This window comes from Myotis lucifugus, unplaced genomic scaffold (assembly GCF_000147115.1).
Source record: "Myotis lucifugus unplaced genomic scaffold, Myoluc2.0 scaffold_15, whole genome shotgun sequence".
In the NCBI taxonomy this organism is placed as follows: domain Eukaryota; kingdom Metazoa; phylum Chordata; class Mammalia; order Chiroptera; family Vespertilionidae; genus Myotis; species Myotis lucifugus.
Genome location: NW_005871063.1, coordinates 1,723,889 through 1,738,121, shown reverse-complemented (window position 1 = coordinate 1,738,121; position 14,233 = coordinate 1,723,889). Strand labels below are relative to the sequence as shown.

The following is a 14,233-nucleotide window of genomic DNA, read 5'->3' as shown; positions in this document are numbered from 1 at the left end:
CAAAACACATTTGAAACATCAGACTTTCGTTTTCACATCCATTTATCAGATTTACTCTTAAAGCCCTTGTGGACGGGGTCTTTATTTCAATACAAGGTTGTTCAATATTCCACTCCGCGGGAACGGAGCTTGCGAGACTAATTCTCCAAACCTCCTCGGGAGATGGTTCATTACGGCTCTCGTTCCAATTTCCCGAGCCTCAAAGCAGCCACGGAGAGCACGCGGCTGAGAGGAAGGAGGGTCCAGGAAAGAGGCCCATTCTTTTGTTTTGGTGGCAAAAGCTCCAAAAAAATGAAAGTCACACGAGCCATCTGCACCGATCCCCACCCATCGCAGCCCTCCCTGCGCGGCACTTCCATCCCTCCGCCCGAGACTCCGGCCCGCGAAGACCCGCAGCCTTTCCACGTCTCAAAGGATGGGCGGGGGAGGCCGTGAAGACTGGGGTGCAGGAAGGAAAAGGGGGGACACCGATCCTTTGAGGACAGGGACCAGGAGGGGCATCCAGAACGGGGAGGATGGGACGCGCCGCGGAGGCTGGCACATTCACCGGGAGAAGAGCGCGGCGGGGCCGACGGAGGAGCGGCGACCGGCGGGCAGCCCTCCGCGAGAGCAGGGAGGCAGGCAGGTTCGTTGGAAGCTGGGGAGGGCGTGAACCGGGCAGCGCGGAACCAGGAGCCCCCAATGGGTTGCGTGAGCCTCAAACAGACCCGTACGGCGAAGCGGAGACTTACGGTTATTTCCCGGGCCGAGGGTGAGGGTGAGGGTCGGCAGGACCCCGCAGCTTCGCCACCGCCGCGGCCGCCCCAGCCTCTCCCGCGGAGTCCGTGACCTCGGCTACCCTCCCCGCCCCACCCACCCGGACGGGCGCCCCCTCTTCGCCCGCCCGGGTGCGCCCGCCGGGCGGAGGCTGCTGGGACCGAGGGTGCGCACCGGAGACCCGGGGGAACGCTGCGTGAGCCGGAGGCGTCCGCGCCGAGGCTCCGTCAGCAGGCGCCCCCCATACCCTCGCCGGCCGCCGCGCAGCCTTTACTCGCGGGAGGGGAAGAGGGGGCGGTGGCTCTTGCCTCCGCCTCGCGGTCAAGTCCGGCTCATGCTCCAGCCTGGCGCGCGCGCGCCCAGCCCCGGTCCTCTTCCCGTACCCGCCCTCGCTCAGCTGCGGGCGCACCCGCCGCCGACACCCGAGCCTCCCGCCACCGGCCCCAAACGGCCCGCAGCCCCGGCGTGAAGCAGCAGGTAACGGCCGCAGCTCGGTTGCCGACCCGGAAGCTCTTCCGCCGCCACCCGCGAGGCTGTCACGGGTGTGAACCCGGAAGCGATTCCCTCGCCCCGGTAGCGGCGGGATGGAAAGCGAAGGCCTGTGACTATCTGGAAACCCCTAGCTCGGGAGAGGGTGAGGCGTTTATGGTGTTGAGGTGCGAAGAGAGGGCAGGACAATAAACGGCCCGTGGGCTAGAGGTTCTCCAAGCCCCAGACCTCCGAGCTCTGGAGGCGCGGGGTCGAGAGCGCGGCCGGACACATCCGGCAACTTCGCGGGCGCCCCAGGGTTTTCCTGTCACAGGAAGTTGGGCCCGGCCGCTGGGAAAGGGAAGGGAAGGAGGAATGAGACAGCGGGACGGTCCCCCGCCCCCAGGTGGCTGTCCCACCCCGTGAGGCGAATGTAGCGGCCTGGGAGGTGCTCGGCCGCCCGCACGGGTGAGACGTGGAGCTGCACGATCCAGACTCCAGCGAGAAAGCAGAGGCGGGAGGCTGGACTATCTCCGCATCTGGTCTCTCCAGGCAAGGAATTTATTTCTTCCCAGCGGCCAACGCCCCTGGCTGGGTGGCAGCTCTCGGAGCGGAGAGGCGTGCCCGGCCGCCCCCGGTGCTGTGGTACTGCCCCGCCCGGGCGGAGTGTTTATTGTTGTCATGTCTGGGAAACCTGTGCACCGCACGCCGTCCCGCTCAGCTCTCCGCGCTGCGCCTCTCTCCATCTTTTAGAAGCTGTGCGCTGTCTGGGTTTGCTTTTAACCGCACCAGCAGTCTGACCGAGCTGGCCCAGCTCTCTCTCTCTTCCATTCTCATCTCACCCCAGGAGAATGGATGTGTCTTCACCGTTTCTCCCTTCGTCTTTTCACGGTTTTGCTGTCCTCATCTCATTTGGAGGAAAGGTCAAAAACTCAAAAATGTTTTCATAGCAATATAAAACAGTTCATCCCATGATCTTCTTTTTCTCTTAATGTTTCCCCCTTAGAATTGGGTTATAGAGAACCACAGTAACAACTAATATGTAGCATATTTAGATAATCTAGGGATATGGTGCTTTCCCCAAATAAGCTCATTAAATGTACTTGCTGTTCACTGTAGATATTCACTTGGTTGCCAGTTTCACTTATTACTTAGTTCCTTCTCTGTTAGCCAAATTTAGTGCAATTGCCTTCGAAAGCTATTTGAAGATTATCAAATATCTTAAATTGAAGAGTAGAATGCCACTTAAAAGAATTCTAAAATTATCAGTGAGGTTTATTGATAAGTGACGAAGTGAACGGACAAGGAGAAATCAAGCTGAGGAGCAGCAGCGCTAGTGGGTATTGTCTATTCGGCTTTATTATTACTTCCTCTCTTTGTATTGCCATTAACCAATTTAAGAATGAGGTTTTTATGGTCAAAAATCCCTGTAGGGGAATTCCTGATATTTAGTTCCCATCTCTCCTCTTTAATGTTATAATGCTTTAAAATAGTGGATTTGTTTCAGGAGAATGGGGAAGGGCAAGTAATTTAGACACTCTACTTGTTTTTTCATCTGTAAAATGGGGATAAAAATAATCCCTACACCATCAGATTTGGGGGGGGTGGAATAAAATGAATTATGGAAGGCACTTAGCACAGCATCTAGCACAAAATAAGCATTATAGGTGTTAACTATTTCTAATCTTTTAAAAGTATATTAAATTAAATTTAGAAAAATGAAAGCAAAAAAAATTAAAGGCAACTTGATAAAAGTCATTTTGGCTGGTAGGGATAAAAACAAAATGCATTTTATTATTTTCAACTATGGACAGTAAGGTTTGTGGGTTGCTTTGGTTATTTAAAGGTGGCATGGATTTTGTTGTTTTTGTTTTTTTAATCCTCACCAGATGATATGCTTATTTATTGATTGGAGAGAGAGAGAGAAACATGGATGTGAGAAACATCAATTGGCTGCCTTCCTTATGGCCCCTGGGCATGAGCCCTGAGCAGGAATCCAGCGTCACTTTCCAGTGTATTGGATGATTCTCCAACCAACTGAGCCACACCAGCCAGGGCTTGACATGGGTTTTAAAGATTGAGAAACATTGCTGAAGGATGGAGGAAGAGAGAGCTTTCTTTTTGGTCTCAGGAACATCTTATAGAATCCTAAGATAATGTGCTTTTGGGCGAGGGGGAGATGGGGAGGTATTTATGAAGATATATTTTCTGATTATTGGTAATTTCTATTAGCATGTAGTTTACAAACTGGTAAATAAATCATCTTGTTGACTTCAACTTCTGATACGAAATTTATGATCCTTATATTCACATACTGATTCTTCACTGCAAAAGTCTTAAGTTTGCACTTCTGTACTCTATTTAGCAGATGTTTCTTATTAAAAGACATTGGCATTTTGTTAAATAGGACTGAGTAGCATAGTAGAGAGCTGTTAACAAACCTGCCTATTGGGGACTAAATGGCCATACGTACACCTCCCTTCCCCCAGTCATAGTGAAAGGCCTCTATGTATTTTCTTTTTAAAAAATATATGATTTTATTGATTTCAGAGAGGAAGGGAGAGGGAGAGAGAGAGATAGAAATATCAATGATGAGAGAGAATGATTGATCGGCTGCCCCCTGCCGCCCCACACTGGGGATGGAGCCTACAACCCGGGCATGTGTCCTGACTGGGAATCGAACCATGACCTCCTGTTCATAGGTTGATGCTCATCAATGAGTCAAACCGGCCAGGCCCCTATAGATTTTCAAATGATCCCAATTAGGTACTTTTTTAGGTAGCTTTGAACAAAGAGACATGCATGTCCTTTCCCAGTAGTGGATGTTATGGGAGGATGTTAATAGGTGGTTCTCCAATTGAGAACCACTTCTGCATATTTGTAAGGCCTCATTATTTAGGCAGCATATCATCATTTATGTCTAAGCATTTTTCTGAATAGAATGAAGCATATAACAAAATGCCACATATTTCCTATACTTAGTAACTTGAACCCTTATTTAAAACCCAGTCTAAGCATATTGCAAACTCTAGTTATAGCTTAATTATTTTTAGCTCAAGTTAATCTCCAAGTCCCCTCACATTTGTTTCTGCCTTGGCAGTTTTGCCTTCATATATTAGTAGCTTTTATTCTTTTCCTAACTTAAGCCTTTGTTTCCTTTTTTCATGTTACTGGAAATATGTATATTAAGAATATTCAAGTATGAATATTTCTTGAAAATCAATTTTCAGAATCTTTTAGGGTTATATTAACATTAAATGATGTAAAAACAAAATACTATATAACCCTCATGGCAATGTCTTTTATTATATCACATCTGTTTATCTTTTAGAGACGTGATGAGCATTGATAAAGCATTTTCCTTATAGATACATATTTTTTCTAATATGAGTTGACCAGCACAAGAATTTATTTGCTTTAAATAGTGTTTAGCCCTAGCCGGTTTGGCTCCGTGGATAGAGTGGCTGCCTGCGGATTAAAGGGTCCCAGGTTCGATTCCATTCAAGGGCATATGCCCAGATTTCGAGCTCGATCCCCAGTGGGGGGCATGCAGGAGGCAGCCGATCAATGATTCTCTCTCATCATTGATGTTTCTATCTCTCTCTCCCCCTTCTTTCCTCCCTGAAATCAATTAAAAAATATATTTAAATAGTGTTTAGAAACTACGAATTACTTGTTTTCTCTTTTAGGTGCTTAATAGAAATAAAACACACAAATGGTTTCTGTAATTGTGCCATATACATTTTGTATTCACAATACAATTTCTTTGGGAGCTTGTAGTCTTTAAGGAGACATCCATACATATCATAATTTGAGCATCTATTATCTTGGTCATTGTTAATATGAAATGAAAAGTAATTGCTAAATAGAAATTCTGAGAAGCAAAAGGACTTATCTTTGATTTCAATAGTATACGAAGCTCTGTTGCACGAAGTGGGGTTTTAAGAATGATCTTATGGAAAACTGAACTGAAAAAAATCCTATGAAATATAGAGTGAGAATGAATGATATGTCTTCAAAATGAATATCTCAATCTTAATGTTCTATTGTAGTTTCTTTGGTGAAATATCTGCATCTAAACAAGTGAAAAATGTTTTAATATATTTTTATTGATTTCAGAGAGGGAGAGGGAGAGAGATAGATCAGTAGGGCTAAATAAGTAAAAAATTTTGTAATTTAAAGTAAAATAAACTTTAAGGTTATTTAATTACTTAAATAATATTAAATTTTGTGCAATAATATTTTGAACAGTCAATGTTTTTTTTAAGATATATTTTTATTGATTTCAGAGAGGAAGGGAGAGGGACAGAGAGACAGAAACATCAGTGATGAGAGAAAATCATTGATTGGTTGTCTCCTGCACGCCCCCGCACTGGGGATTGAACCCACAACCCGGGCATGTGCCCTTGACCAGAATCAAACCTGGGACCCTTCAATCCACAGGCCAACACTCTATCCACTGAGCCAAACCAGCTAGGGCTGTGCAATAATTTTAATGGTTGTTTTCATTTTAGGCTAATATTTACTTAAAATGACAAAAGCAACTGAATTTTAAAAGAACTTATTTTTAAGGAAATTTTCAAATTATAGGGCTTTTTATTTTTTTATATAGGTTCCAAAATGACTTTATTAATTTCGTTTGAGAAAACAATAAAAATTCCTTTATCTCCTCTCAAATGATATTTAAAAACTTTAATGAAAATTATCTTTTTCTCTCTATGAGAGTAGGAGCAATAAAGAACTCATTAAATATGAACAGAGAGATCATTTTAATGCCTAATAGACTTGAAAAAAATTGAACATTCATCTCAACATGACCTGGAAACTTTGTGTTTGATGTTTTCTTAGAAATTTGCTGCCCTGGCTGGTATGTATGGCTCAGTTGGTTAGAGTGTCATACATAAACCAAAAGCTGTGGCATTTGGTTTCTGGTCAGGGCACATACCCAGACTTTGGGTTGGATCCCCAGTCATGGTGCAAGAGGTAACTGATTGATGTTTTTCTCTCTCTCCCCCCTTCTCTCCCTCCCTCCTTTATTTCCCTTCCTCTCTCTAAAAATCAAATTAAAAAAAAAAATTTGCTGGCATGTAAATGAGGAAAGCTTTTTGAAAAAGATAAATATAATATATTCAATTCAAAGATGCATTTTCGTCTAGCCTTGAAAACATTTAATAATAGCACTTACGAACATAGAACTATTAAACTACTAAGAGGGTACTTGAAATTCAGTTACTCATTGGAAATTGCTCACTGGAGATTTAAAATTAGTCTGGGGGAAAAAGTCTACAGATGTATGTGTATCTACACTAATAAAAGACAAACATGCAAATTAACCATACCTTCACTATGCCTTAAGCCACACCCACCAGCCAATCAGAGCGACAATATGCACATTAACCCAACCAAGATGGTGGCGGGCAGCCACAGAGCTGGAGCAAGCAGGAGGCTTGGTTGCCCCAATGATGGAGAAAGCCAAGCTTTCCAGCCACAGCCGGCTCTGAGCTCCACTCAAAGCAACAAAGTTTCAATTATAGAAGATAAATAAACCCCAGATACCTGCTTTCAGCTGGCTGTGGCCACGGAGCTGGAGCGAGCAGGAGGCTTCCCTCCCGCCCGCCCTGGCCGGCTCTGAGCTCCTCTCAAAGCAACAAAGTTTCAATTATAGAAGGTAAATAAATCTCAGAATTAAAAAAAAAGAAAAAAGGAGAGGCTGGGAGCTTCCGTCACCAGGGGGGTTTGGCCAGCCTGAAAACGGCTCTCAGCCCCTCACCCAGACTGGCCAGGCATCCCACCCTAAAGGGGGTGTGGCCAGCCTGAAAACAGCCATCAGCCCCTCACCCAGGCTGGCCACTCCTCCATGGGATGAGGGTCCTCACTGGGGGGGAGGAGGCTTAACCAGCCTGCAAACAGCCATCAGCCCCTCACCCAGGCTGGCCAGGCACCCCAGTGGGGACCCCCACCCTGAAGGGGGTGTGACCAGCCTGCAAACAACTATCAGCCCCTCACTCAGGCTGGCCAGGCACCCCAGTGGGGACCCCCACACTGAAGGGGGTGTGACCAGCTGCAAACAGCCATCAGCCCCTCACCAAGGCTCGCCAGGCACCCCGGTGGGGACCCCCACCCTGAAGTGGGTGTGACCAGGCTGCAAACAGCCATCAGCCCCTCACCCAGGCTGGCCAGGCACCCCAGCGAGAACCCCACCCTGATCCGGGACACCCTTCAGGGCAAACCAGCCGGTCCCCACCTGTGCACCATGCCTCTGTCCTATATAATTAAAGGGTAATAATGCAAATTGACCCTAACAGCAGCACAACTGGGAATGACTGGTCACTATGACACACACTGACCACCAGGGGGCAGACGCTCAATGCAGGAGCTGTCCCCTGGTGGTCAGTGCGCTCCCACAGGGGGAGCTCTGCTCAGCCACAAGCCAGGCTGATGGCTGCCAGCACAGCAGTGGTGGCAGGAGCCTCTCCCGCCTCCTCAGCAGTACTAAGGATGTTCGACTGCAGCTTAGCTCTGCTCCCTGCTGGTAAGTGGACATCCCCCGAGGCTGCCGGGCTGCCAGAGGGATGTCTGACTGCCAGCTTGGGCCGGATCCCCCAGAGAGCAGGCCTAAGCCAGCAGGTGGACATCCTCTGAGGGGTCCCAGACTGCGAGAGAGCACAGGCCGGGCTGAGGGACCCCCCCCCCCCCCCCACCGAGTGCACAAATTTTTGTGCACCAGGCCTCTAGGGGGGAGTGGGTGTGTGTGTGCATAATGTATATATGTGTGTATATATATATGTATATATAATACATATTTGGAAGAAAATATTTTTATTTTCTGGAAGTAGAAAATATTTTTACTAGTATATATTGTCAGAAAGCTTTTTATCAACTAACCAAATGTTTTTGACTGTGGCAGGCACCTTCAAATTATACCTTACCTCATTCAAATGTCACATATCAAAGTTCTCTCTGAAGATTCTGAAAAAAAAAAAAAAGTCAATGGCAGCAGCTATCTAGTTACAGCTTCCAAGCTATTAACCAAATAACATGCACTTTGTGTAATTTATGGAAAATAAGTGTTTAATATTCTGAATCACTATTTCAAGTCAATATTTACTTAGTATTTACAAGACATTTTTATAATTGTATCACTTTTTTTTAAATATAATAGGTAGATTTTTATGCAATTAAGACTTCTGAAATTATGTTGTGTTTGTGTGTTTTTTTGGGTTTTTTGTTTTGTTTTGTTTTGTTTTGTTTTTTACCTTTAACAGAAAAGGGAAAAAGGATTACAAGGAAGTCTTAAATTACAAGCTAAGGTTTTGAATAGTTTAATGATAAGATATAACAGTCATCTCTGGCTTGCCTTTTAGGTAGTATATATATTCTAAGATAGAAAAATCAACAACTTATTTAGTAGTGTTACAAAGTGATTATGTGTCCTTTAATGTAATCTTTCAAGATATTTCTTTGTTTGTTTTATAAAGCAATGGGGAATCCAGAAAACATAGAAGATGCATATGTTGCTGTTATTCGTCCAAAGAATACTGCCAGTCTAAATTCCCGGGAATACAAAGCCAAGTCATATGAAGTGAGAACAATTTGCTAACATTTGATTTGCTACTATTGAATGTCATTCTTTATTATTTTCATTTGCATGCAGTCTTACCATATCCTTTAAATTCTTGTTGACAGCCTAGATGTTGACAAGCTAAAATTGACAACCCCAGATCTCTGCCCATCACTGTCTTTTTTCTGCTGTATATTTTTGCCCATTTTTCTACTCATTGATACATAGAAGTTATTAAAAGGTACTTGTTTGAGTTTTCCAGATAATTTATAAATTTAGCTTTTAGTACAATTTATGGAATGGCTCTCAAAATTAAAGAAAAAAAATTTAAAGTCAGTTTATCAAAATTACAGTCTACATATTGTTTTTTGTTATTATCCCAAGCAACTGTTTTTAACAGTTCACTAAAAAGTACCTTTTTACCTTTAGTTAAGTTTTAGGAGATTAAGTTACTTTTCTGTAGTCTTTAATTATACAGGGTGAGGTAGAAGTAGATTTATAGTTGTTTGTATGGGAAATGATAAAATAATTAATAAATAATAATACAAGAATAAACTGCTTTTCACATTTATAACTGTAAACCTACTTTTGCCACACTCTGTTTTACATGTAGATGTGATGGGGGGGCGGGGCGGGGGATGACGACCAAAAATAGAATTGTTATCTTTTCTATGCAGCAGAGTCCAAACATCATAGAGTACTTCTAATCTCACCTAACTCCAGCTAATTTTTGTAGCATTTTACTTAAATTACTTTTTTAGGGTTAGTTATCTGAAACCTATTAGAATATTTCAGGGGTTCTCAGGAGGCTGCTGCTTTAGCAATGCTCTAGCATACTGGTTATCTTTCCTGGCTGCACTGTTGAATCACCTGGGGAACTTGAAAACTTCCAGTACCAGGACCCCATTCCCTACACATTTTGATTTAATAGGTCTGAGATGAAGTTGGGTATCGATACTATTTAAAAAGCTTCCCAGATTATTCTAATATACAACTAGTGTCTAATATGCTAGCTTATATTCTAGGGTAAATAAATTTGATTTAAACTTTCTCATTACTTTTCTTAAGATTTTATTGCATGAAGTTCCCATTGAAGGGCAGAAAAAAAAGAGAAAGAAAGTTTTATTGGAAACTAAACTTCAAAGCAACAGTGAAATAACACAAGGCATATTGGATTATGTAGTAGAGACCACCAAACCAATTTCTCCTGCAAACCAGGGTATCAGAGGTAAAAAAACACAACTTTGTTTCTTTATTTCTTTGTTTCTTTCTCTTTTTCTTTCTTTTTTTCTTATGCTCTTTCTTTTTTATTTAATTTTAATAAATCTTTATAATTGAAAGTATTACATATATCTCTCCCCACTGCTCTTTCTTTAACACAGTAGCTTTAAATGCTTGTGGAGAAAGACATTTAAAAAATATATTAAAATCAATTTCTTGTTACGCTCCTTTTCATTTAAAAGACTTGAAAGAGACTCAAAATTTTTTAACGTACAGCTAAGCCCCTTGAAGAAGTAACCTGAGTAAAGAAAAAGTAATCCGACTTTAATTTTTTTAATGATTTAGAGAGAACAACCAAGGGGGGTTCCATGAAACTGAAAGAAAGTACAAACTACTTTTGCTAGAAATATGGTTTCTCAGATGTCTTTGAACTGCAAAGATGAGAGGTTTTAGAGTATAAGACTTGTAGGTTATTATTTGTCTCCCTTGCTGCCAAATCAGGAAAATAAACTAAGAATGGTGGTTACAATTCAAAACAATAGTTTGTAGCCCAATCAGATTTTAATAAAAATCTGAAATTAAGGGCGGAGGTTGAAGATTAAGTGAAGAGATGCTAAACTTTTAAGATTTTGCAACTTATACACCACCCTCTTTAACTACCCTAGACTGTAGTAAAATTCTGACCATCTGCATCCCCACCAAATGATATGCTGTTTGAGCCTGCAGGATGCCTTACTGTTGAGCTGCTCTGCCAGTCCTTAGCAGGACATTTTTTTTTTCCAGGCATAGGAAACTTCTATTGAGTCAAGACCAGGAACATGAGTCTACTGGTTGATTGTCCACACAATGAACATTATCAGAATCATCAGTTTTTATTAGGACATATTATAAAAATTGACTGTTCTTACTGCCTTTTTGAAATAATTTTAATTCTCAGAGTAATTTATAAAATATAAAAGCCCATTATTTTTTATCTTTACTGACTTTTCAAAAAATGATTAGGAAAACGAGTAGTACTACTGAAGAAATTTCCTTTGGATGGGGAGAAGATGGGCAGAGAAGCAGCATTATTTATTGTTCCATCAGTTGTCAAAGGTAAAGTTCAAGTTTTATCTTATGAATCTTTTTGTGCCTTACAAGCTAAGTTAAAATCTATTTAGAAATTTAGGAATTTGCATTCATAGTTACTACATAATACTGTTATATAAAATACATGTTGTAATTAATGTAACATGGAGAAATTTGTTACTTAAACAAATATATTTTTCTAAAATATATGTTTATTGATTCAGAGAGGAAGTGAGAGGGAGAGAGAGATAGAAACATCAGTGATGAGAGAATCATTGATTGTCTGCCTCCTGCACGCCCCCTACTGGGGATCAAGCCTGCAACCTGGGCATGTGCCCTTGACCAGAATCAAACCCAGGACCCTTCAGTCCACAGGCTGACACTCTTTCCACTGAGCCAAACCAGGTAGGGCTAAACAAAGATTTTTTTTGTTTTTTGTTTTTTGTTTTTTTATGTGCCTCAGGCATGAAACAGCTCTGGCCACTGACACAGGCATCAAGCTAGGATGAACTAAGGACTGTACATCTGCTTTGCCCCTGACTGATATAAGAGCAACACCACCAATCAGGTGTCTCCTTGCCCATTGCCAGGGGGTAAAACAAAGATGTTTTGATTTAAAAATAATATTCCAGCTTCTGGACTGAAAATAATGTTTTTCCCAGCCATAGTTAGGGGGACAAAGTTCAGCTTTTTAAATTATTTTGGAAATTTTATTAATCAGTTTTATAATATTGTTGAGAAAGAGAAAGAAGAAATAATTTCTTTAATTCTCCAAGATTATAAATGCTGTATTCACCCAAGTGGATAAGGTCACAGAGCTGCCCATCACTTGACTCCAGGTCTTCTAATTGGAAATATAAAATAGCACTAGCTGGTTTGGCTCAGTGGATAGAGCATCAGCCTGCGGACTGAAGGATCCCAGGTTTGATTCTGGTCAAGGGCACATGCCCAGGGTTGCGGGCTCGATCCCCAGTAGGGGGTATGCAGGAAGCAGCAGATCAATGATTCTCTCTAATCATTGATGTTTCAGTCTCTTTCTGCCTCTCCCTTCCTCTCTGAAATCAATAAAAATATATTAAAATAAATCTAAAATAATTTATGTTATATTTAACTATTTTTATAAACATATTATATACTTTTAAATAAGAAATATGCCGTTGTAAACCTTTTATATGATGGCATAATTCTTCATTTTTCTTTTCCAGATAATACTAAATATACGTATACTCCAGGATGCCCAATTTTTTACTGCTTACAAGATATTATGCGAGTCTGTAGTGAATCCAGCACTCACTTTGCTACTCTTACAGCAAGGATGTTAATAGCCTTGGATAAGTAAGAACTGCCATTAAAATTTTTTTTAATAAATCAGATATATGTTGATAATAGAAATTAACTCTGATACCAACACTTTGGGAAGAAAATAATGAAATTAATAATATATGTATTCATAAATGGTAAATTTTTTAAATTTTTACTTTAAATTCTTTATTGTTTAATGTATTACATACATCTCCTTTTTCCCCCATTGACCTCTCCTTGGCCGCCCCCAACCTCCAGCACATGCCCTTACCCCCCCGCTCCATCTGTGTCCATTGGTTATGCTCATATGCATGCATACAAATCCTTTGGTTGATCTCTTACCCCCTCCCCTCGCCTTCCCTCATAGGTTGGACAGTCTATTCAATGCTTCTATGACTCTGGTTCTGTTTTTGTTTGTCAGTTTATGTTGTTCATTATATTCCACAAGTGATTGAGATCATATGATATTTATCTTTTTCTGACTGGCTTATTTCACTTAGCATAATGCTCTCCAGTTCCATTAAATGGTAAATTTTGTAAAAATTACATTTATTAAGATGACATTGGTTAATAACATTAAATAATTTCATGTGTACAATATGAGAATTCATTATCTGTATACTCTATTGTGTGCTCATAACCCAAAGTCTATTTTCCTTCCCATATCATATATTTGACCGCCTAACCAATTTACCCCCCCTCCTTTTCTCTCTTGTCACTACCATTCTGTTTTCTGAATCTATGAGTTTGTTTTGTTCATTTGTTGCTTTTTTAATATTCCACATATGAGTGAAATCATAAGGTTTTTGTCTTCTGTTTGACTCATTTCACTTAGCATAATTACCTCAAGATTCATCATGTTGAAAATAGCAATGTTTCCTCATTTTTTATGGCTAAGTAGTATTCCATTGTATATGTATGCCACATCTTCTTTACCCAAACATCTGTTGATGGGCACTTAAGTTATTTCCATGTCTTGGCTATTGTAAATAAAGCTGCAGTAAACATAGGGGGTATATATCTTTAAAAATTAGTGTTTTCATATTTTTTGGGTAGATACCCAGAATAGGAATTGCTGGATCATATGGTAGTTCTATCCTTAATCTTTTTAAGGAGCCTCCATATTATTTTCCATAGTGGCTGCACCAATTTACATTCCCACCAACAGTGCCTGAGAGTTTCCTTTTCCCCACATCATCAATATTTGTTATTTCCTGTCTTTTTAATAATAGCCTTCTAGCTAGCCCTGGCCAGTACGTTCAGTGGTTAGAGCACTGGTCTTTGCACTGGAGGCTCTCAGGTTCGATACCTGGTCAAGGGCACAAACTTGGGTTTCATGTTTGATCCCCTGCCCAGATCAGGGCCACTTTTGGGAGGCAATCAGTCATGTGTGTCTCTCGTGTTGATGTTTCTCTCCCCCTTTCCCCTCCCTCTCTCTTTCCCTCTCTCCTCTCTACCTCTCTACCTCTCTCCCCCTTCTCCACCTCCCTTCCACTCTAAAAATCAATGGAAAAAAAATACACTCGGGTGAGGATTAACCAAAAATAAATAAATAATAGCCTTTTAACAGGTATGAGGTGATACCTCATGATTTTAATTTGCAAGAAATGGTAAGTTTTTGAAGTATCAGATAAAAATGAAAAACTCCAAAGATAGGATTGTCCTTGTTTGCTTGCAAGGTGTTAATTTTATCTTCAAAAATGGCAAAGAATGCCTTGTTTTAATTAAGATTCCTTTGTTATAAAACTAGATTTAGTGTTGAGTTACTCTCATCAGTGAACAAGTCTTTTAATCTACCATGCCTTTGTCTTTCTGTAACTACAGGGCTAATGTACCTGTGTCTCAGTGGTTTAAATT

General features: G+C 41.4%; 2 protein-coding genes and 1 pseudogene across 12 annotated transcripts in view; 1 reads left to right on the top strand and 2 right to left on the bottom strand.

Annotated features, from left to right (window-relative positions):
• Positions 1-1,194, bottom strand: part of ANKIB1 (ankyrin repeat and IBR domain containing 1) — a 121,054-nt gene extending 119,860 nt beyond the window's left edge. The window contains exon 1 of the mRNA XM_023750785.1: positions 732-1,194. The gene's annotated coding sequence lies outside the window, so the exon portion shown is untranslated. The remainder of the gene's footprint in view (positions 1-731) is intronic.
• The window catches only part of KRIT1 (KRIT1, ankyrin repeat containing), a 31,029-nt gene continuing 17,933 nt past the window's right edge, over positions 1,138-14,233 (top strand). For 4 of the 11 annotated variants that reach the window (XR_002828272.1, XM_023750699.1, XM_014452387.2 and 1 more), the window contains exons 1-5: positions 1,257-1,776; positions 8,703-8,806; positions 9,854-10,013; positions 11,009-11,101; positions 12,280-12,409. Coding sequence is in view for 9 of the 11 variants with exons in the window: in XM_023750699.1 (XP_023606467.1) it covers positions 8,705-8,806; positions 9,854-10,013; positions 11,009-11,101; positions 12,280-12,409 (485 nt within the window). In the remaining 2 variants the exon portion in view is untranslated. Of the gene's footprint in view, positions 1,234-1,255; positions 1,777-1,866; positions 2,561-8,702; positions 8,807-9,853; positions 10,014-11,008; positions 11,102-12,279; positions 12,410-14,233 lie in introns of those variants that run through there. The other 7 variants (XM_023750695.1, XM_023750698.1, XM_006084945.3 and 4 more) reach the window with 7 other exon arrangements.
• Positions 11,525-11,669, bottom strand: LOC111825170 (annotated as a pseudogene).